This window comes from Dipteris shenzhenensis, chromosome 17, assembly GCF_047967505.1.
Source record: "Dipteris shenzhenensis isolate YYH24624 ecotype China chromosome 17, Dip_SZ_1.0, whole genome shotgun sequence".
NCBI classification, from domain to species: domain Eukaryota; kingdom Viridiplantae; phylum Streptophyta; class Polypodiopsida; order Gleicheniales; family Dipteridaceae; genus Dipteris; species Dipteris shenzhenensis.
Genome location: NC_141612.1, coordinates 35,864,492 through 35,890,292, shown reverse-complemented (window position 1 = coordinate 35,890,292; position 25,801 = coordinate 35,864,492). Strand labels below are relative to the sequence as shown.

General features: G+C 36.7%; 1 protein-coding gene across 1 annotated transcript in view; it reads left to right on the top strand.

Annotated features, from left to right (window-relative positions):
• Window positions 1–24,041, top strand: part of LOC147892047 (beta-glucosidase 13-like) — a 35,766-nt gene extending 11,725 nt beyond the window's left edge. Inside the window, 8 exon segments of the mRNA XM_087388560.1 lie at window positions 21,153–21,240; window positions 21,357–21,609; window positions 21,705–21,819; window positions 21,959–22,180; window positions 23,164–23,195; window positions 23,387–23,492; window positions 23,634–23,742; window positions 23,867–24,041. Of these exon segments, the coding sequence (XP_087244686.1) occupies window positions 21,153–21,240; window positions 21,357–21,609; window positions 21,705–21,819; window positions 21,959–22,180; window positions 23,164–23,195; window positions 23,387–23,492; window positions 23,634–23,742; window positions 23,867–24,041 (1,100 nt within the window).
• Window positions 24,042–25,801: the final 1,760 nt, after the last annotated feature.

The window sequence follows — 25,801 nt, the reverse complement described above, 5'->3', positions numbered from 1 at the left end:
TCCATTGGGATGGTTTTCAAGCTTCTCGAACCACCCAAAAGGATTGTGGTGCTGTTGAAATTATGGTTTTAAATGGTGGAAAGAGCTCCATAATTGGAGTTCTACCAGTATTGTTTATACCATTTAGTTGCAAGAAAATAATTCAAAACTCAAGTGATACCTTTAGCACATTCTTGCGGCCTCTTATTGATGAACTAGAACAACTTTTCATCAAGGGGATTGATGTGTTTTACAACTATCCCGTGGAACAAATATTTGATGTTTCCTTTGGTAAGACTAAACTATGCAATCTTCGTGCAATGTTGATGATGGTCACTGGAGATCATCCAGCCCGGTGCAAGATAGGTTTATTCAAAGATGGTGGACAATCATTTTGTCGAAGGGATAAAACTCAAGCCACTCTAGATGTTACTAATCCTTCATTTCAAGGGAGATATGTGTATGATGGTAACAAGTTTCAAGCTAGATACCCACCTCCCAAACGCTCTTTGACTGAAATGGTCGAGGCCTTGTCACAATCAAGAAAAGCCTTCACACAAGTAGAACGAGAAGGAATACTAAAGACTGCTGGATTATCTGGAGAGTCCATACTATGGAGGTTATATGATCTCTATGGTTTTAATTTATCATTGGACTTAGTATATGATGCAATGCATGTTTTTTCCTTGAATGTTTTTAGCAAATATATCACTTCACTCATGAGAGCATCAACCAATGAGACCAAAAGAGCGATAGACTCTTGTGTTGAGGTAGTAAGTAAGATTGCGCCTTCATCTATTCGGTATGGGCGATGGCCACATGTTCCAAGTAAGCATCATGAAAGCTTTAAGGCTGAGGAGAACCAAAAGTTTATGCAATGGTGCCTACCATATATCTTAAACAAAATAGAAGGTATTCCGAAGCACTTACATGACTTGGGTATTTTGTTGATTGATATTGCACATAGTTTCTATAATTATAGCCGTGACAATGGTTGGTGAAAGGAAACTATGAAAACAGTACGTGCTTTACTCCTTGCTTGGAGAGTAAAAAAAGAAGAGTCATTGGGAGCAAATTCTTCACCATTAGAGCATGTTGCACAGGCAATGCGGAAATATTAGATGATGTTTATAGACATGGGATGCATGATGTATTTTGGTGCTATCTATTTGAACGCCTGGTTTCATCTTATGTGGGTGTCAATACCAATAATCGAAATAATGAAGTAACATATGCTCACTTCTATATGAGAACCCATTTTACTAAGGTTTTTAGTACCATGCAAGTAGAAATGGATGGTCTCATGCCACATGAAAGGTTGTTAATGGAGATACATGGATCTATTTATCTCCCTGATGGTTATGAAACAACCAATCAAGAAAGTCCATCATGTCATTCAATACATGAGTTTGGACTTTTAGACGTTTCTTCAATCATGAAAGCTAAGGATTTTTGGAGAGTTCTTGTCATGCATAATGGAAATCTTCCTTGTTGCAAAATGATGAAACTAAAAGGCATTCCAATAACAAGGAAGAGAAGAGTACATCGATTGCTCTCTCAAGAAGAACAAAAGTATCTTGAACAACTTTGGTGTACTGAAGTAGGTTTTCTTCAAGGACGTCATGTCACAATATATCAAAAGGTCTTTTATAATGGTGATATTTATAAGGTTGGAGATGATGTAGTGGTAAGAGTGGATGGAAACGATGCAACGGAAAGTGCAGGTCATTGGAAGGCACACATTAGGGAGTTCTTCTCTATACAATGGGATGTAGAGTATATGGTTTTTTTTAGTGCAGAGTACTATAAGCAATGCATTACAATGATAAATGACAAGGAGCATTTATTGATAGACCCAGTAACAGGAATGAGTGTATTACAAGCTCAACGTCTTCCATACAATTGGGATTGTATAAGATCCATAAGTTCTTTGTTGCATAAGTTTATGCCTTTGCCTATTAGTAGAAAACTTATTGCATATGAAACAAAAGACTTGGCTCAAAGAACGCGGCTATTGAAAATAGGTGAAGTTGGTTGTGTGCCTCCTTGGTTGGAACATGATGATGTTGTGCTAGCACGCATTGATGTTAGTGATTTGAATAGTCAATTCCTACATGCTGTGATAAGAGCAGTTGATTATGAAAGGAAGCAAATCATGCTAGCATGGCTGAAACAAGATCACACGCATGAGAACACATGGAAGGTTGATAATGAAGAGAGCTTTTGGAGGGACTCGAACTGTTGCATCATAATAGTACCAGGATGGGCAGTTATCAGTAAGAGGAGAGTAGTGTCATCTAATGGTGAATCTTCTTATTTACCTATGGTTTGGATATCATAATAATACCATGATATCATTGGATATGCATGATGCATTTTCATGTAAGCGAGAACAAGTAAGAATAATTATTCTTTTTCGTTTATTACTTATAATGCTCTTTTCTTAAATAGAAGAAATATTCTTATTGTAAAAACAAATACTAGCTATTTTTTTAAATTTTTTTGCTAAGCCTTATGGTTTTATTGAATTGTTGTTCAGGCTAGAGTTTATTATGTCTTCTCCCGATGTACCGAATTTGGAATCCTTATTGGAAACTATCTCTCAACTACAAAAGACAGTAGAGCAGCTAAAGGGAAATAATACTAGCTCTTCAAAAAGATTGCATGTGGTAAGCTCCATGAGTAGAGAGATGTCCGAAATGCCTCAACGATGCACAATGCAAACAAATAGTGGTGATGTATCTTTGCTAGAGATTCCTACTTATGATCAAATTTTTCGACCCCCAAAGTTGGCAGATCGTGAGTGTGGCATGCTCTATGGAAGGGATTTTTTACTACACCATTGCAGGGATAACCAAAATGTGACTTACTGTAAAAACCATCGTACAGTGCAGTTGTGGGTCAAAAATAATGAGATTATTATGGATTTACGGCACAATAAAGATGAACAACAAAAATCAAGGATTTTGCCACTTAAGTTTCCCGGAGCTACATACTTTTGGAAGCAAGAAGATGTTTATATGTACTATGTTCGAACAATGCAAGCAAGCCGAAAGTACAAAAAAAGAAAAAGCATCACCTCTTCTGCAGGCTCTTCAGTGGGATCTTCTATGGTAATATCTTTCTTCATAATGCAAATTGTCTATTATGTTCTTCTTTTATATTTAAATAAATTCACTATATTATAATTATTGCAGGAAACAATTGGTGCATTATTTGAGAAAGAAGAACAAGTTTTGTAGGGATATGTAAGTTTGATGATTTATTTTCAAATTTGTATTTCCCTTCTATACGTTTAAGTCATTATACATGTGTTAATTCTTGAGCATTTTATTATAATGATGATAAGAGGAAGAACAACTTATAGTAACTGCATCTATAGAGGATCATGCTCCATGTCAATATGACTTGGAACACGGTAGTGAAATGTTGGTTCAGGTTTGTATCACATATTTCATATACATTGTAATTTATACTTATTTTCTTGTGAATTTGTTTATAAGAATTATGTAAACTTTGTTAGGTAGGAGAAGGTGTTTATTGCCCAGAAATGCCACAAGAGTTAGCAACGACTGAAGATCATCATTTTTCAACATCTAAATCTTTCATGGAGTTATTGCAAGAGACAGAACAGGTTGGAAAATTGATTATCGTTGCCATTTTATATTATATCAGTTGAGTTTAATATGGATATCTAATTAGTATTTTTTAATGATTTAGGTTGAGGATTTAAATCAAACTTGCGTTCATGAGACTTCGTTAAATCTTGAGGATATGTCAATTGCAAGAAAGAGCAAGCGCACACCAAAGGTATACATTATACCTCTTTATAACGGGTTTAATGTTAATTCTTATGCATTGTTTTTTTTTCGTTTGTCTCACATGGGAATCTAGAACTTAATATTTATTCTTCTTTAAAGTGGAGTGAGAAGATGAAAAAAAACATGCAAAAAATGAAGGCAAGTAAAGCTGCTAAAAAGCAACAAAGACTGAAGGTATTTATTATTTTAGTTTTTCTACTTTAAATCATATATCTTACATGTAAAATCATGCATACATATTTGGTAGTTGGTTTCCATTTTACGTTATATAAAAGATTACTCTTTACTACTTGTTTTCCTTTCATAGGAGCTTAATGCCATCCATGTCGAGAATGACCTCGATTTTTGTGTTGATATGTCTTCTCAAGTAAGCTCTTTTTTTAAATATGATGCATTCTTCTTTTTATAAATTAGTAAACAAGGATTATAATATATTTTTATTGCTTCTTTCACGTTGATGAATTTTGTGAAGAGGATCAAGAGACAATTCTCTTGAAGTTTTTAGAGATACATACTATTCATGAAATGTATGCGTCTCTAAAGACTAACTACAACATTATCAAAAGAGACCCTACTTTCCATGGACATAAAACTGAGCATAGCTTGCCTACAATGAGGAAAGCTATAGTGGATTGGCTAGTTTTAAAAAAAAAGTTATTGTAAAGAAGCATGAAGACCACATTTTGAGTCTTGATGATGTACATGTATCGGAATGACATGTGTGCATTTAGAACAATTGGATGAACTCTATTTTTGGATGAACAATTGGATGCATTTTGAACAATTGGATGAATAATTCAGTCTTAATGATGTACATGTATCGGAATGATACATATGCATTTTGAACAATTGGATGAACTCTATTTTTGTTTCTTGATGTCCAATAAGTATGCAAGTATTCATGTTGTTTAATATTTTTATAAAGTTTCTTAGTAACTAGTTGTTTCTTTCTTTCTTTGAAGATGAGTTTGCATTCTACATCTTGATTATGCAGTTATCTTTAATTCATTCTAAATGTCACTTTACATTTTTTAATACGATGTATATGGAAATTTAATTGTGTGAGTAAAAATTGATTTTGTAATATATAAAATTTATCAATCTTAGCTTTTACTACATAGATAGAGTTACTATAGTGAATCTATTATATAGTAACATTCTAAAGTAAATTTGCTAGTCTATATGAAAAATGCTTGGTTTTACTATATTGCTAAATTTACTAGAATTAGTCTTACTAGTAAACTTAGAATATAGATTTGCTATATAGTAAAAACTTAACTCTTTGTAAATTCTTGTCTAAATGGAAAATGCTTGGTTTTACTATATTGCTAAATTTACTAGAATTAGTCTTACTATTAAACTTTTAATATAGATTCGCTATATAGTAAAATCTTATCTACATAGATACTCCTTGGTTTTCCTATATACAAATTTACTAGATATAGTATATCTAGCAAATTAATGTTAATCATTTGCTATATAATAAATTACTTACTATATAGACAATCTAGTAAATGTTCAGAATTTACTATTCCAGAATTTTGCTAGATACGTTCATTTGTATCTAGCAAAATACCTTTTTTTTACTATATAGACAAAGGTTTAGACACAAGGAACTCTAAACCTTTGTCTATATAGTAAAAAAAATGTATTTTGCTAGATACAAATGAACGTATCTAGCAAAATTCCGGAATAGTAAATTCTGAACATTTACTAGATTGTTTATATAGTAAGTAATTTATTATATAGCAAATGATTAACATTAATTTGCTAGATATACTATATCTAGTAAATTTGTATATAGGAAAACCAAGGAGTATCTATGTAGATAAGATTTTACTATATAGCGAATCTATATTATAAGTTTACCAATAAGACTAATTCTAGTAAATTTAGTAATATAGTAAAACCAAGCATTTTCCATATAGACAAGAATTTACTATATAGTTAAGTTTTTACTATATAGCAAATCTATATTCTAAGTTTACTAGTAAGACTAATTCTAGTAAATTTAGCAATATAGTAAAACCAAGCATTTTTCATATAGACTAGCAAATTTACTTTAGAATGTTACTATATAATAGATTCACTATAGTAACTCTATCTATGTAGTAAAAGCTAAGATTGATAAATTTTATATATTACAAAATCAATTTTTACTCACACAATTAAATTTCCATATACATCATATTAAAAAATGTAAAGTGACATTTAGAATGAATTAAAGATAACTGCATAATCAAGATGTAGAATGCAAACTCATCTTCAAAGAAAGAAAGAAACAATTAGTTACTAAGAAACTTTATAAAAATATTAAACAACATGAATACTTGCATACTTATTGGACATCAAGAAACAAAAATAGAGTTCATCTAATTGTTCAAAATGCACATGTATCATTCCGATACATGTACATCATTAAGATTGAATTATTCATCCAATTGTTCAAAATGCATCCAATTGTTCATCCAAAAATAGAGTTCATCCAATTGTTCTAAATGCACACATGTCATTCCGATACATGTACATCATCAAGACTCAAAATGTGGTCTTCATGCTTCTTTACAATAACTTTTTTTTCTAAAACTAGCCAATCCACTATAGCTTTCCTCATTGCAGGCAAGCTATGCTCAGTTTTGTGTCCATGGAAAGTAGGGTCTCTTTTGATAATGTTGTAGTTAGTCTTTAGAGACACATACATTTCATCAATAGTATGTATCTCTAAAAACTTCAAGAGAATTGTCTCTTGATCCTCTTCACAAAATTCATCAACCTGAAAGAAGTAATAAAAATATATTATAATCCTTATTTACTAATTTATAAAAAGAAGAATGCATCATATTTAAAAAAAGAGCTTACTTGAGAAGACATATCAACACAAAAATCGAGGTCCTTCTCGACATGGATGGCATTAAGCTCTTATGAAAGGAAAACAAGTAGTAAAGAGTAATCTTTTATATAACGTAAAATAGAAACCAACTACCAAAAATGTATGCATGATTTTACATGTAAGATATATGATTTAAAGTAGAAAAACTAAAATAATAAATACCTTCAGTCTTTGTTGCTTTTTAGCAGCTTTACTTGCTTTCATTTTTTACATGTTTTTTTTCATCTTCTCACTCCACTTTAAAGAAGAATAAATATTAAGTTCTAGATTCCCATGTGAGACAAACGAAAAAAAAACAATGCATAAGAATTAACATTAAACCCGTTATAAAGAGGTATAATATATACCTTTGGTGTGCGCTTGCTCTTTCTTGCAATTGACATATCCTCAGGATTTAAAGAAGTCTCATGAACGCAAGTTTGATTCAAATCCTCGACCTAAATCATTAAAAAATACTAATTAGATATCCATATTAAACTCAACTGATATAATATAAAATGGCAACGATAATCAATTTTCCAACTTGTTCTGTCTCTTGCAATAACTCCATGAAAGATTTAGATGCTGAAAAATGATGATCTTCAGTCGGTGCTAACTCTTGTGGCATTTCTGGGCAATAAACACCTTCTCCTACCTAACAAAGTTTACATAATTCTTATAAACAAATTCACAAGAAAATAAGTATAAATTACAATGTATATGAAATATGTGATACAAACCTGAACCAACATTTCACTACCGTGTTCCAAGTCATATTGACATGGAGCATGATCCTCTATAGATGCAGCTACTATAAGTTGTTCTTCCTCCTATCATCATTATAATAAAATGCTCAAGAATTAACACATGTATAATGACTTAAACGTATAGAAGGGAAATACAAATTTGAAAATAAATCATCAAACTTACATATCCCTACAAAACTTGTTCTTCTTTCTCAAATAATGCACCAATTGTTTCCTGCAATAATTATAATATAGTGAATTTATTTAAATATAAAAGAAGAACATAATAGACAATTTGCATTATGAAGAAAGATATTACCATAGAAGATCCCACTGAAGAGCCCGCAGAAGAGGTGATGCTTTTTCTTTTTTTGTACTTTCGGCTTGCTTGCATTGTTTGAACATAGTACATATAAACATCTTCTTGCTTCCAAAAGTATGTAGCTCCGGGAAACTTAAGTGGCAAAATTTGATCATAGTTATCTTGAATAAAATCCTTGATTTTTTGTTGTTCATCTTTATTGTGCCGTAAATCCATAATAATCTCATTATTTTTGACCCACAACTGCACTGTACGATGGTTTTTACAGTAAGTCACATTTTGGTTATCCCTGCAATGGTGTAGTAAAAAATCCCTTCCATAGAGCATGCCACACTCACGATCTGCCAACTTTGGGGGTCGAAAAATTTGATCATAAGTAGGAATCTCTAGCAAAGATACATCACCACTATTTGTTTGCATTGTGCATCGTTGAGGCATTTTGGACATCTCTCTACTCATGGAGCTTACCACATGCAATCTTTTTGAAGAGCTAGTATTATTTCCCTTTAGCTGCTCTACTGTCTTTTGTAGTTGAGAGATAGTTTCCAATAAGGATTCCAAATTCGGTACATCGGGAGAAGACATAATAAACTCTAGCCTGAACAACAATTCAATAAAACCATAAGGCTTAGCAAAAAAATTTAAAAAAATAGCTAGTATTTGTTTTTACAATAAGAATATTTCTTCTATTTAAGAAAAGAGCATTATAAGTAATAAACGAAAAAGAATAATTATCCTTACTTGTTCTCGCTTGCATGAAAATGCATCATGCATACCCAACGATATCATGGTATTATTATGATATCCAAACCATAGGTAAATAAGAAGATTCACCATTAGATGACACTACTCTCCTCTTACTGATAACCGCCCATCCTGGTACTATTATGATGCAACAGTTCCAGTCCCTCCAAAAGCTCTCTTCATTATCAACCTTCCATGTGTTCTCATGCGTGTGATCTTGTTTCAGCCATGCTAGCATGATTTGCTTCCTTTCATAATCAACTGCTCTTATCACAGCATGTAGGAATTGACTATTCAAATCACTAACATCAATGCGTGCTAGCACAACATCATCATGTTCCAACCAAGGAGGCACACAACCAACTTCACCTATTTTCAATAGCCGCGTTCTTTGAGCCAAGTCTTTTGTTTCATATGCAATAAGTTTTCTACTAATAGGCAAAGGCATAAACTTATGCAACAAAGAACTTATGGATCTTATACAATCCCAATTGTATGGAAGACGTTGAGCTTGTAATACACTCATTCCTGTTACTGGGTCTATCAACAAATGCTCCTTGTCATTTATCATTGTAATGCATTGCTTATAGTACTCTGCACTAAAAAAAACCATATACTCTCCATCCCATTGTATAGAGAAGAACTCCCTAATGTGTGCCTTCCAATGACCTGCACTTTCCGTTGCATCGTTTCCATCCACTCTTACCACTACATCATCTCCAACCTTATAAATATCACCATTATAAAAGACCTTTCGATATATTGTGACATGACGTCCTTGAAGAAAACCCACTTCAGTACACCAAAGTTGTTCAAGATACTTTTGTTCTTCTTGAGAGAGTACTCTTCTCTTCCTTGTTATTGGAATGCCTTTTAGTTTCATCATTTTGCAGCAAGGAAGATTTCCATTATGAATGACAAGAACTCTCCAAAAATCCTTAGCTTTCATGATTGAAGAAACCTCTAAAAGTCCAAACTCATGTATTGAATGACATGATGGACTTTCTTGATTGGTTGTTTCATAACCATCAGGGAGATAAATAGATCCATGTACCTCCATTAACAACCTTTCATGTGGCATGAGACCATCCATTTCTTCTTGCATGGTACTAAAAACCTTAGTAAAATGGGTTCTCATATAGAAGTGAGCATATGTTACTTCATTATTTCGATTATTGGTATTGACACCCACATAAGATGAAACCAGGCATTCAAATAGATAGCACCAAAATACATCATGCATCCCATGTCTATAAACATCATCTAATATTTCCGCATTGCCTATAAACATAAGAGAATTTGGTTAGACTACACCAAAGATACAAAAGGAACACTAGTCATCAAATGTTCAACAAGTTTACATCTAGTAAGATGGTATACGAACCTGCAACATGCTCTAATGGTGAAGAATTTGCTCCCAATGACTCTTCTTTTTTTACTCTCCAAGCAAGGAGTAAAGCACGTACTGTTTTCATAGTTTCCTTTGACCAACCATTGTCAGGGCTATAATTATAGAAACTATGTGCAATATCAATCAACAAAATACCCAAGTCATGTAAGTGCTTCGGAATACCTTCTATTTTGTTTAAGATATATGGTGGGCACCATTGCATAAACTTTTGGTTCTCCTCAGCCTTAAAGCTTTCATGATGCTTACTTGGAACATGTGGCCATTGCCCATACCGAATAGATGAAGGCGCAATCTTACTTACTACCTCAACACAAGAGTCTATCGCTCTTTTGGTCTCATTGGTTGATGCTCTCATGAGTGAAGTGATATATTTGCTAAAAACATTCAAGGAAAAAACATGCATTGCATCATATACTAAGTCCAATGATAAATTAAAACCATAGAGATCATATAACCTCCATAGTATGGACTCTCCAGATAATCCAGCAGTCTTTAGTATTCCTTCTCGTTCTACTTGTGTGAAGGCTTTTCTTGATTGTGACAAGGCCTCGACCATTTCAGTCAAAGAGCGTTTGGGAGGTGGGTACCTAGCTTGAAACCTGTTACCATCATACACATATCTCCCTTGAAATGAAGGATTAGTAACATCTAGAGTGGCTTGAGCTTTATCCCTTCGACAAAATGATTGTCCACCATCTTTGAATAAACCTATCTTGCACTGGGCTGGATGATCTCCAGTGACCATCATCAACATTGCACGAAGATTGCATAGTTTAGTCTTACCAAAGGAAACATCAAATATTTGTTCCACGGGATAGTTGTAAAACACATCAATCCCCTTGATGAAAAGTTGTTCTAGTTCATCAATAAGAGGCCGCAAGAATGTGCTAAAGGTATCACTTGAGTTTTGAATTATTTTCTTGCAACTAAATGGTATAAACAATACTGGTAGAACTCCAATTATGGAGCTCTTTCCACCATTTAAAACCATAATTTCAACAGCACCACAATCCTTTTGGGTGGTTCGAGAAGCTTGAAAACCATCCCAATGGAGAAGAAGTGCAAAGTTTCGAGGATCACCTTGTGATTAAAATACTTGTTAGTATAATATCTTTTAATACATATGACAAAGAGAGCACAGTTATAAACCAAAGAGAAGAAGTTATATTCGTTTTATAAAGAAATGTATACCTTGCATGATTTCTTTTTGCACTTGTTGGAAAAGCGGCACTGCTTACATACAAGCTCGTACTCTTGTGTCCCTTCATTCCATCCTCTTTTTAAAACCTCTGAGAAACATGATGTTGGATATGTGGTATACACTTTGTTGCATTTGGGGTTTCCACAAACCATTGGCAGCTCATATTCAGCATTCGGATTCCAAAAGTCTTGCACCTCACGACATTTTGATCCGTCCCAAAATTCACATATACTATCTGGTTGTGCATTTATTTCCTCTCCCAACCACCTTTCCTTTCTACGCCACATATTTAGTAAATCATGACAATTTGTTTTACTCTTGACTAGGAGCTCTAGTTGCTTACCGATAGGCAAGTAGTCAAATGCTAGCATTTCCTTCCTTGGCTTATTACATTTATTACACTTCTCACAACATGTAGAACAATCACGTTTAAAGATTCTCTTCCTTGCATTCTCGTGACAAGAACATAGTATTGCATTTCTAGCATACACATCCTCTTCACTAGGTTGAAGAAGCTCAATATCATGTCGATTATCATCTGGACCGATACATAGTCTGTAGCGTTGAGATTGAATCATACCAAGTCCATTGAACATAGAGTTTAGTTGCTCCCAACAAGCAGGAACTCTTATTCCATCAAGGGTGCCATCCCATGATTTTGGTAGTTGTACCAAGAGTTTACTCAAGCTTGGTTTCTTGCATTTTCCACTTCTACCTACTCTTCTTCCACCCATGTCTCCAAACAAGAGCTCAAGCATTTTATCTTGGGCCTTGATTGGTATTTTATGCTCATCCCATAAAGCTTGGAACTCAATTATCTTCTCTAGTATTTGATTATTTGATTGCATAGCAAGGGTCCTTGCAATTCATCAACACTAGCAAAGACTATAGGGGGGTCAATCGGCTCATCATTGAGGTCATGCAATTCATTTTCATTAGGCTCATCATGAAGATCTTGTGATACATTTTCATTTGTATCACCTTGTTCGAGGAACCCCAAGTGCGTACCCAAGCCTTCGTATCTATGCCTCAATTTTTGGTGTAAAACATAAGTTGACGGAGCCACATGTCGTCCACCCTGACAATATGCGAGACAACTACAAAAAACCCTTCTTCGTTCCATCACCCTAGAAGACGTATTCATCTCCCTTGCTTGTTTTACATGAGATGGCATCCGCTCTTCACTCTCAATTTGAACTTCTCTTTGCTGAATCGGATGCACATTTCCAGACAAGTCAAGCTTGGAACTCAATTATCTTCTCTAGTATTTGATTGCATAGTGAGGGTCCTTGCAATTCATCAACACTAGCAAAGACTATAGGGGGGTCAATCAGCTCATCATTGAGGTCATGCAATTCATTTTCATTAGGCTCATCACGAAGATCTTGTGATACATTTTCATTTGTATCACCTTGTTCGAGGAACCCCAAGTGCGTACCCAAGCCTTCGTATCTATGCCTCAATTGTTGGTGTAAAACATAAGTTGACGGAGCCACATGTCGTCCACCCTGACAATATGCGAGACAACTACAAAAAACCCTTCTTCGTTCCATCACCCTAGAAGACGTATTCATCTCCCTTGCTTGTTCTACATGAGATGGCATCCGCTCTTCACTCTCAATTTGAACTTCTCTTTGCTGAATCGGTTGCTGAATCGAATGCACATTTCCAGATAAGTCATGGTTGCAATGCTCATAGTAGGTGCTTCTACTAATAAGCTGCCACCCTTGAGGGGTATGGGCACACCTATAGTTGCAAGTACACCTTCTCAAATTGCTTGAGGAACTTGCCATCTGAAACTCAATCAAAGGATGTAACACCATTAGAGGATGAAACACCATGACATATAAAGTGCATGACATTGAAGAATAGAGCATGGAAATGTAAGCATTGAAGCATAGAGTAGAAGTGCATGAGCCATGCAAGCATCTATAACCTATTAACAACTGACAACTCTTGCTTATGTGGCACAAGGTATATGATGGAGCTAACTTAGATAGAGTAGAGACCAAGATATATAACTTAGCTAACATACATAGGGCTAACATACGGATGAAACACCATTAGAGGAAGAAACACAGCTAACACATAGATAATGTGTTTAGACATGATACAATATGTAAGACATAATACAAGCATAAAGCAAATCCTAAACCCCACTTGCATTTGACCTACATAGCAAAAACTTATAGATAAGTAACATAGCATGGCATAATATAACACAAGTATATAAGCGTAATATAAGAACACAATTATAACATAATCATAGCATAATGCGAAGAACTTAAGAATAGTACATCATAGCATAATATAAGAACCAACTCATACTCCCTAATTTGTTTCTTTCTTCAAGAAGGTAATAAAAAAATACAAGATCTATACATATTTATTTTAGAGATAATCAAGAAACAAATTAAATCTTTACAAGATAATCAAGAAATAAATTAAATTTACATTGCAACGCAAGTAAGGAGATAAAGCATTTGTCCAACCTGGAGGATTAGTAGATCAAACGAGATAGAGTGGTCCTCGTAGCGCAACCACTAATCAATAGAATGAGGATATACCCTGCAATACAAGCACAAAAGAATGAGAATATACCACTAATCAATAGAATGAGGATATACCACTAATCAATAGAATGAGACCCTTTGCAATGGGCATATACCTGTTCAATAAAAAGCCCACAGTTGGGCACTAAAGAAACACCTTTTTGTATTTTATTTTCTGTCAGCCTGGGGCAGCACAAGAGGTAAAATGCCAGCAGCTCCAGGCGGGGTGTTCCACCATGCCGGTTCCCTCCCACTCTCTGTCTCTCTGTCTTTCCGTCTTACGTCAGTGGCTTCCTTGTCTCCTACATATTCCCTGCCTACGAGCTTGAAAAGCTTCGCAACAAGTGGTGAAGATCGAACTACAAAGGAAACCTCCGTGATGCTTCAGATTTTTGCAGGAAAGGAAGCGTGGAGGGGCGGTTTGCGAGGATTTTCAAAGAGGGGAAGGAAGGAGGATACCTTGGTGGCGAGCTGCTTACGGGGAGCCTTTCCTCTTGTAGATTTACGAGCGGTCTGCTTGGTACGAGCCATGGCAGAAGCAACAACAAGCAGTAAAGTACGATGGTTATGAACTTCAAAATTCAATCGACAGAAAGGCTCTGGCATGATAGAGTCCACAGTCTAGTGTGTAGCTCAAGGTAAGCCAATTCTGTAGAAGGAAAGCTGAAGACGAAGATGCGTACCGTGGTGTGCGTAGGAGTAAGCGAGGCGCCAGGAGTAGATATGGTCGCCAGGTTGCAGAGATTCAACGGTTACGCAGTTGGACAGGAGACCCATGGCACTCTTCACTCTCTCCCAGGTACAAGTAAGTCTTTTGGCTGGGCTTCTGATCATGGGTCATCCAAGAAGCCTTCGATATGGGCTCAGATTGTTTACTAAACCTCTATCTGAAAAGGCTGAACTCGTATCTTCTCCACGTCTCTAGTTAGTTTGAGGCTGGAGCTTACAGGAATCGAAGGACATGAGGGTTGCAGGAGAGTGCACCAGATCAGGGAGCAAGGGGAAGGCAGGGAGGATCGAGTGAAGAGTAGGAAGTTGCAGGGGAGAGCAAAGACCAAAGACTAGAGGATGAGAGAGACGTTGGGCGGGAGTTTTGCCGCCACCCAATTTTGTTACTATTGTTAGTAGACACCAATTAATATTGCTACTATGATCACCAACCCCTAACATGGAGGTGAAAGAGAGCACTCGTGTGAAGACAACTTGTCACCTATCATTTTCTTCTTTTAACAATAAAGAAATACTCCTTTACGAGTAAAGATTCTTCAAGGATACAAAATAAAATAGGATTATTTGTATTACAAGGATCTCCTATGCATTTTAATTGTGAGTTGTTGAAAATCAAAATCATAGTAGAACATATGATAGTTTGATTGTAGGGCATCCATGCTATATGAAAGCCTACACATTCATACAAAGTGTTTGTTTTAGCTTAAACTCAAAACAGGTGTATTAGGCCATGTATACCAATGCCTAGTATGCTACGGATACAAGTTTAAAAGAGTGAAAAGGTATGGAAAAGGTTGGGGATATTCTAAACCATGTGTCTAAAAGAGCCCAAATGTGTGTTTTAGATCCCAAAAGAACGATGTAATCAATTGGGCACCGGCCTCTATCAGATTATTCAAGGCATTGCTTGCATGCTACATTCTAATATTTGAAATAATGTGTTGAAGCTAGTGGATAATTATGGTGTGAGCATCCGATCACAAATCATCTTGACTAGGAAGTTGGTCTCATGAGGGTTTTAATTTTCGAGAATCTCTCTCTCTCAAGAAGATGTAAATGTTCGAGAACCTCTATCATAAGAAAATGGATTTCCCCTTGCATCTTCATGTGCCATTTAGTAATATGGATGGCGTCAAAACATATGTGATGGTATTTCCTGTGGGACATCTATATTTTAGATGGTGTGTGCATTACCTTCAAAACATATGGATGGCAGAGGGGATTGACTAATTGCAAGAGGGGCATTTCTTCGTCACTCTGTCACTTTGATTGTAAAAGGTATCTCTATTTGAAGTAAGAACTAGAAACACTTTTCATGCTAGAACTAAGCCCTACACCACACTGAGCTTCCTTCAATAAGAGAGGAAGAGTCCTATAGAATTAACAACTGAGCATCCGATCATAGATCATCTTGAATAGGGAGTTGGTCTCATGAAGGTGTAAATGTTTGAGAACCTCTATCATAAGAAAATGGATTGCCCCTTACATCTTCATGTTCCCTATAGTAATATGGATGGCATCAAAGCATATAAAAAAGAATAAACATAAGAAGATGGATAACCCCTTGCATCTTCAAGTGCCCTATAGTAATATGGATAGCATCAAAACATATAACTAATTGCACACCATGGTACATGGCAATGCAATGGTATTTCCAATAAATCATCTATATTTCAGATGGTTTGGACACTACCTTCGAGATAACCATTTCCTTTCATGACTAACCGACAACCCAAGACCATTTGCATCCTTTCTAGTTGCTTGCATGGATTATCCATCAACCTTATCTCCACCCCTCTTGACCCCCGCCCCTCCCCTCGTCGCTCTCTCCCTCTCATAAAGGTGTAAATGTTTGAGATCTTCTATCTTTGTAAGGTATAGTCTAGAATGATTGTTTTGTTATACTCAAACTATGTTTTTCCTTTAAAAATGGATACTCCTTTATTTGCTCCAACCCTTTTCTTAAAACCTTCGGTGGTAGCTAGCTAAAATATTCATGCTTACATGCAAAATGGTTCCTACTATGGCCCAAATGGACAAATAACATGCTAGCTATGGCATGGGTGGCTTCCAAATCTCTCTTACATCCAAAATGATGATGGATTTACCCCTTGCATCTTCATGTGGCCAATAGTACTAGGAATGGTATCAAAACATATAACTAATTGCACAACATGCTACATGTCAATGCAATTAGTTATATGAACTTCCCGACCAGACATACAATGTCTGATGAACTTCATACTTGTCAAGATCATCGAAAACACTTGCCTTAAGACCCTTGTCAAGTTTGGTACAAATCGGATGTGACCTTCCCGACCAGACATACAATGTCTGATGAACTTCATACTTGTCAAGATCATCGAAAACACTTGCCTTAAGACCCTTGTCAAGTTTGGTACAAATCGGATAAAGTCACATATGAATGTCCTTGACTTACGTATATTTTTCCTTCATGTGCATACCATGCACATGGAGTCAAATTTTGTACCCATCGGACAAGTTCACATATCAATGTCATAGGCCAATCCGTATTTTTCCTCCACGTATGTACTATGTGCATGAAATTTGGGACATTTGACCTTACTGACTAGACATACAATTTTGGATGAACTTCATACTTGAAAATATCAAGGAAACCGATTGCCTTAAGACCCCTATCATTTTTGGTACCCATCGGACAAGTTCACATACCAATATCCTTGGCCGATCCATATTTTTCCTACACGTACGTACCATGCACATAGAAATTTGGGCATTTGACCTTACCGATCGGACATACACTATCAGATGAACTTCATGCTTTGCAAGATCATCGAAACCACTTGCCTTAAGACCCCTGTCAATTTTGGTACCCATTGAAGAAGTTCACATACCAATGTCCTTGGCCCATCCGTAATTTTCCTTCACATACGTACCATGCAAATGGAATTTGGACATTTGACCTTCTCCACCAGACATACAGTGTCGGATGCACTTCATACTTGGAAGGATCATGCAAACTACTTGCCTAAAGTCCCTTGTTAATTTTTGTACCAATCGGATAAGGTCACATACGAATGTCCTTGCTCAACGCATACTTTTCCTTCACGTGCGTACCATGCACATGGAAATTTGGGCATTTGACCTTACCGACAAAACATATGGTGTCGGATGCACTTCATACTTGACCATATTATGGAAACCACTTGCCTTAAGATGCCCGTCAAGTTTGGCACCCATCGGACAAGTTCACATATCAATGTTGTAGGCCGATCCGTATTTTTCCTTCACGTACATACTATGCACATGGAATTTGGGGCATTTGACATTCCCGACTAGACATGTACGATGTCGGATGAACTTCATACTTGGCAAGATCATGGAAACCACTTGCCTTAAGACCCCAGTCATGTTTGGTACCCATTTGACAAGTTCACATACCAATGTCCTTGGCCGATCCACATTTTTCTTCACGTACATACGATGCACATGGAAATTCGGGCATTTGACCTTCTCAACCGGACATACGGCATTGGATGCACTTCATACTTGTCAAGATCATGGAAACCACTTAACTTAAGACCCTTGTCAAGTTTGGTACAAATCAGACAAGTTCACATATCAATACCCTAGGCCGATCCATATTTTTCCTTCAGGTATGTACCATGCACATGGAATTTGGGGCATTTGACCTTCCCAATCGGACATACGATGTATACTATGAACATGGAATTTGGGGCATTTGACCTTCCCGACTAGACATATGGTGCCGGATGAACTTCATACTTGGAAAGATCATGGAAACCACTTGCCTTAAGACCCCTATCATTTTTGGTACCCATCAAATAAATTCACATACCAATGTCTTAGGCCGATCCGTATTTTTCCTTCACGTACGTACCATGCACATGGAAATTTGGGCATTTGACCTTCCCGACCAGACATACGATTTTGGATGAACTTCATACTTGTCAAGATCATGGACACCACTTGCCTTAAGACCCTTGTCAAGTTTGGTACCAATCGGACAAGTTCACATATCAATGTCGTAGGCCAATTTGTATTTCTCCTTCATGTGCATACCATGCACATGGAATTTGGGGCATTTGACCTTCTCGACCGGACATACGATGTCGGATGCACTTCATACTTGGTAAGATCATGGAACCCACTTGCCTTAAGACCCTTGTCAATTTTGGTAACCATCGGATAAGGTCACATATCAATGTCCTTGCTTTGATTGGATTCAATTTGATTAAATTGAGTGGATGTAGAGATTTGAATAGAATGAGTGGCTCCTCTTATTTGAAGGCATTCTGTTTTAGACTAATTTTTGTAGTTCCCTTGAATTTACATCAAATTATATACTATGGAATCCAATGTTAATATGATTTGATTCAATAATGTTTGCATCACCTAATGTGGTTACATATTCTTATGTATAATTTCACTTTTGTTTTGCCATAACAATATACCATATATCGTATCCTAATGCTATTATTTCATTTTAATTATGGTGGCAACTCGTGGCTAATGTGACACCAAGCATGCTAATGATGTGGCATTAATGAAGATGATGATATCTCATGCTCTAGCCTCATGTGACAGCATGAGGTGGCAGTGATAAGTGAGGTGGCAAGGTGATGTGGCAGCATGAGGTGGTGGTGATGAGTTGGCAATGATGAGGTGGTGGTATGAGGTGGCACTTGAGTGATGATGTGGCACCTAGGGTGTCTCTGATGTGGCTTCATGAGGTGGCAGACGTGGTTGATGTGGCACCATGAGTGGGGGTGAGTGGGAGGTGGCACAGGGTGAGGTGGCAAGTCAAACATGGTCAAGATGGCTCACATGGCATGGTGATGAGGCAAAATTAATGAGTTGTTCAATCCACATGAGCAAGATGCCCACGCCCTAATGGCTACCACCACTAGGCTTGGTGATGCCACAAACCTACCCTTCCAAGCCTAATACCAAGCCTATCTAGCCTTGGTATTTGGCTAGGGTGCCACTTTTTTTCCAAAACATGGGGATTTCACCTAGGGAGGCCATAATTGATGCTTTCCTCACTCAAATTTGACCAAAATTTTGTCCTCTTATTCATCACGTGGAGGACTACAAAATATGTGATTTTTGGCATGTTTACTTATGTGCACAAATGACCAAGATTAATTCTTATTTTCTTTACTACTCCTCTAACAAGTAAAAGTAAAAGTAAATCTGACAGCTCACAAAATCTAACCGTTGGATTTGGGATTTGATGCTTGCGCCACATATCCTTATGTGTGTACTAACCCTCTACCAAATTGGATTTGACTAATTTTTTGACAATACTCAAAAAATACAGTGTGCACCAAAATGTGCCTTTTTTAGGTCTTTAAATTTTATAAATAATTAATAATAATTATATAATGCATTCAAATAATTACCAATAAATCAATTTAAGTTTCACACTATGTGAGGAGAATACATATTAAGTTTCACTATCATCTGATGCATAATGAGTGAGATATTAAGAAATTAATATGATGGTGTTTGTTTGTGACAAAGTGTGACGGCCCCTATGAACCTGCACTGCGCCACAATAAAATTATCATTGTGAATCTCCAATTTTCGATCAGACCATACCATTGTGTGCAAAAAACCATGTCTGATGTATTGACTAAATCCCTAGAGAAGTAGGTTAGATTTCCAAATTTGTGTGCAAAAAGGCCTGTTCCCCCCCCCCCCCCCCCCCCCAAAGTTCGGGCACTGAACCAAAAGTGGACACCCTTGGCTTGCAACCACCCTATTAAACACATTGCTTTACAAAAATGATAGTTTTGACAAATGAAGCAACCATTTTAAAATATTATAGGATGTTCCATTAGCATTGAGGTAATTTCCATGATGCCAATAGCATGTTAAAAACCTCCAAGAATAAACCCAAAATTCCTAGATAGAGAGCTCTTGAACGCTTTTTGAAATTTCTTACATTGAATCCAAAATTTTTAGATTGAGAACAAAGACCATATAGATAATGTGATTCACAATATATTACAAGATTGATATAAAGCAAAAACATGAATTTAGTAGATATGAGTGGAACATTGGCTAATATACATGCGATTTCCAAGATTAAAAATTTTGGACTACATAGCAAAAGGATGTATTTGCTAAAGTCATAAAATTACTATATAGAAAAAAAATAATCTCCTAGATGCAAAAGATTGCAAAAGGACTACTATATAGCAAAAAGAAATTTTCTTAGACCCTCTTCCAAAAGAAAAATTACTATATAGCGAAAAACATAATTTTCTAGGTGCAAAAGTTTGAAACTTGACCACTATATAGCAAAAAGAAGAATTTCCTAGATCTAAAAACTTGGAAGGGGATTGTTATATAGGAAAACTTAGAATTTCCTAGATTTGCAACAATTACTATGTAGAAAAACCATGGATTTTGCTAGTTAGACAAACAAGTTTCTATATAGAAGCCTTATGGTACGTAGGAAAATGAATTAGCTAGTTAGAGAGCCAAATTTTGCTATTTCTAAGTAGCAAATCACGCAAACTTTACTAGTTATAGTGTGCTTTCCTATATAGTAATAGGTTTAGAGTTCCTTGTGAGAGTTCCTTGTGGTATAGATACAGAGATTTCGGTCTTGTTTGCGCTTCTCGAACGGTTGGCCTCAATTCAGAGGACAAGCTTGGATTTTTTATCGCAGCCCGCCGGTCTATCATATACCCCATCGTTCTTGCCATTACTGCATTCGATTAGCCAATCGATAACGAGATCGAATTTTTTCCATTTTGCCCAGGCATCCAGCCTTATGTGACTCTATATCATTGGGACCTTCCACAAAAACTTCAAGACGAATATGGCGGATGGCTCAGTCCATTGATCGTGTGAGGCTGAGTTCTCTTCTGTTCAATATAATTCTCACACAGATATACTCAAGTAATCCCTATGATTAAGGAATGTCCTTCAAGCTGATCCGCTCTATAGCCTTGAAAATTTTCAGCCTGGACTATGCACATTACGTTGAGACATGCTTCAAATATTTCGGGGATCGCGTGAAGCATTGGATAACGTTCAACGAACCGACCATCTTTATCTTGTTCGGTTACAACTCCGGGACATTTCCACCACAACGGTGCTCACCTTGGATTGGCAATTGTACGACAGGAGACTCGGCGACGGAGCCTTACATTGTAGCGCATAACGTCTTACTATCTCATGCGGCTGCAGTAGATGTATACAGAACAAAGTTTCAGGTTGTAAGGTCAAACCATTTTCTTTCTAATTAGCGAGAATCTAAGCTCTTGGACGTACAAACTAAAAGACCAAACGAGTTGGGGTTCTATGGCAGAAGCATCAGAAAGGCCAGATTGGCTTAATCCACAGTGTTGACTGGTACGTTCCCTTCAGTAAATCAAGGGAAGATGCGAGAGCAGTTGAGAGATTGCTCGATTTCAAGTTCGGATGGTAAGCGATTCTTTCACGATGCAGGTCACTAGCATTGATTAAAACGTTGGGCGATCAATGGATCTGAAAGAAATTAAGTGAGTGGATCAAGATCTTAGGAATGATTGGACTAATCATATACTACTTACCTGGCCGACGGGTATATGGAGCCATTGTTGTATGGAGAGTATCCTGCCACCATGCGCGAGCTGGTGGGAAATCGTCTTCCTAGCTTTACGAAGGAGCAGCAACGAAAGCTTACTGGCTCTTTAGATTTCGTTGGGATAAACTATTACACAACCACCTACGTGGCCGCAGTTCCTTCGTATCCCAATCCCAATAAGACTGACTTTTATCAAGACAGCATGACCAACACAACAGGTATACTCTCATTCTATGAGTATATGTGTGCTGAGCGCGGTGGGTGGGTCGGTGTGTGTGAGAGAGAGAGAGTGAGAAAGAGAGAGAGAGAGAGAGAGAGAGAGAGAGAGATTGGGCACATGTCTACCAGAAGTTGGCCGGACTTTATCGGATTTTATGGGCACATGACCTCGTGGGAATTCGGTAGGAAGAAAGGGTGATGGGAGTCAGGTAGCAGTGTTTTGATTGGTTATCCATTGGTAACGTTTCATTACTTGCGTGTGTGGTCGGATAGGCCCCATCAAGGAAGGGTTCTTGTTCTGTTTTTATTCCGACTCCAAAGTCAACAACAATAAGCTACCGAAAGGGCTCACAATTTGAGGAATTTCTCATGTTCATAGGGTGTGTGTGTGTGTGTGTGTGTGAGAGAGAGAGAGAGAGAGAGAGGGCGGGGGGGGGGGGGGGGGGGAGTGAGTGAGTGAGTGAGAGAGAGAGAGAGTGCTGGTGTTTTGGGTGGGTGCGTTTTTGGCTCGTCGTAGTGTAGGTCTTAGTGAAGGCTTTGCACTACAAACGAAAAAGGGGATTTGTGTATATTTCACAATTTTGGATAATTTACTGTCTACTTTTAGTTAGCATCATCCCTTTTTAGTCATTCACTCCTCCTCTCTCTCCCTTTCCCTCTCTCCCACCTATCCCATTCACCTTTGAAAGAAAATGGTAAAGGCTTGAGAACCTTGTTAGCCTAGGTGCATGTTCACATATGCATGTGCATGTGCATGTGCATATGCATATGCCTGTATGCACACCACATGCACACATGATGTGTGTGAATCTATGTGGCATGCTTAACATCTTAATTTTAGAAAATCAACCTCTCCCACCCACTTACACTTCACTCTCCTTGAGGAAATTTGCATTTGGCACTTCAACTACAAGTGCTAAATCAACTAAATTCCTTGAGGAATCGACTACTAATCATAAATTGGTTGTACCATCTTGGACAGGGAAACGTAATGGAGTTACGATAGGACCCCAGGTGCATATTCTCATGGATGTGAACTTTTTTTAAAGTATGCGTAGATTGTATTATTTGCAATTATCCTTAGCCTTTGTATACATTTTCTAGAACAATTCTTCAACTTATGCCCACCATAACTAGCATGCGCAAAGTCAAAGAGAGCTTTTAATTTGGTATATATCCTTATAACATTTCCAAGCTTGATTTAGGCGGCATCACCTTGGCTACACATTGTTCCTTCAGGCATCTATCATCTTATGAAGTACATTAAACAAAAGTACAACATGATACCACCAATTTACATCACAGAGAATGGTAAGGACATCATTCTTCAAAATGGCTGTTATAATATTTGAACTCACGTGTTATGATAACAAAGGTCAAAGATTCTATCACATTCACATGAATACTACATGTAAGCTTACATCTAACACACTGCTTTTGCTAAAATTTTAGGTGTAGATGAAGCAAGCAATTCCTCGTAGGATTTAAATCAAGCTTTGCAAGACCCTATAAGGATCAAATATCACAATGACCACCTTTTATATTTGGCATCATCCATTATGTAGGAACTCTTTTATTTCTTGTATTCGTCTTCAATATATGGAAGTTGTGTTATGACTTTCTTGGAAATTTGATTGTAGATTTTGTTGATAAATATCCACACGAACTTGTGTTTTGTTTTATAGGGAAGGCATTGATGTGCAGGGATATTTTGTATGGTCTCTTCTTGATGACTTTGAATGGACATCTGGATATAGTGTGCGTTTCGGTCTACACTTTGTGGATTACAATACTTTGGAGAGATATCCAAAGGCCTCTGCAAAGTGGTTCAAAAGACTTTTAAAAAGAGAATCGATTTAATATTTCACTTTATGAATTTGCATTTAGTTATATTTGTGTAACAAGTGCATGCAAAAATAAAAATAAAAGCAAATGGATTTCAATGATTACTACAACCATATGTACAATCTATAGAATGACTTATGGACATAAACTTTGGATTTTCAATAACTCTCACATAAGGTCACCATAACTTTACATCAACGACATTTCCATGTCATTAGGATTGTGTTAGGAAGTATAGGGAAATCTCTCAAGTTTGGGACTCCAAAAAAGTGCTGGTTTGAAGGACAAATTTCATTTTAATGCTTGTTAATGTTCAATAAAGTTTCCTAGAAAGTCCCACACTTTTAGTTATACACTAAAAATTTCTTGCACATTCTCTTTTCATGCAATTGAAATGTTTCCAAGATGATTCAAAGGACGGAATTTGGATGCTACTAGTATTTGTTGTAAGTGTCATCATCATTGCCCCAAGAATTCCATTGTTGCTTTTGCAACCTCACTGCTCTTTGTGATTATCAATTGCCATGACTATAATGTGTTGTATTCAACATGTTTGCAATGGTTTGTTTGGAATCGGATACCAGTTCAGCTTTTATCAAGTCTTTTGAACTTCTATTGAATAGGGCCCCCCCAGTGAGAAAAAACCCCTTATTAATTAGTTAGTTGCGAGGGGGGAAATAGGGGAGTGTTTTATGATGGCAAAATATTTCAGGATAAAGAGGGTGGGCTTGAATTAAATAAAGGGGGGATGGGGAGGGGAAATAATTAGTCTCACTCCAGGGAGGGGGAGAGCTTGAATAAAAAAAGGGGGAGGGGGACAAGGCATTAAAGGGGAAGGGACGTGTGAGATTGGGGAGCGGGGGACCACTTATGAAGGGCATTAAAGAGCAAAAGACATCCCAAAGGGGGGGGGGGGGGGGGGGGCAAGATGAGGGAGGATCTATAATACTATTATAAGAAAAGTGCATATAATATTACTTTTTAGCATAGTGATAGGGCTCATGCATGGAAAAAAGAAGGTTTTGGGTTCAAATCTTGTCTTGAATGTTTGGGGAAGCCCCCCTTGGACATGGTCTATGCATTAAATAAATTAAGCCATGGAGAAACATAGGTTAGTTACTGCATAAATAAATCAAGAAACATAGGTTTATTAAAATATAAATAAATTAAGCCATAGATAAACATAAGTCAATTAAGCCTCCATGCATGAAAACTAATTAATTAATGGCTTGGAATGGAGAGGTGAACTTCTCATGCATCGCAAGATGTAGTGTATGCAAGATCTTTGCTATGTAGTGTGTTGAATACAATACCTATTGATGTAAAAGAGATATTATGATTAATGTATTTGATTGCTGCATTGACTTTTTTAAATACTATGAAACGATATAACACCAAATTATATCGGAAACAAATGCTTCCACAAGATCTTATACAAGGCAACTCTGAGCAAGTTCTTAAAGAAATTTGATTATATCATGCCACTTGAATTGGGAAGTAAATGTAAGCCAAAATAGAGAAGGTTAAAGTCAAAGAAGACCAAATTTAATCACTCCAATCTCCTTTGGGCAAATAAAGCCATGAAATAATTGAATATGGGTGTGTTTCTAATTTATATTGTGCAAAAAATCTAGGATACAATGGCCTATTGTGCATACTTTCTTGAACTTGTACATGTAATTCCTCTCTCAATTTTGGGGATTCAGTCTAATGATTTTGAGACTTTCCAATGCTAGAGTTCATCACCAACTTTCATTTCAAAGTGGTCAACTAGG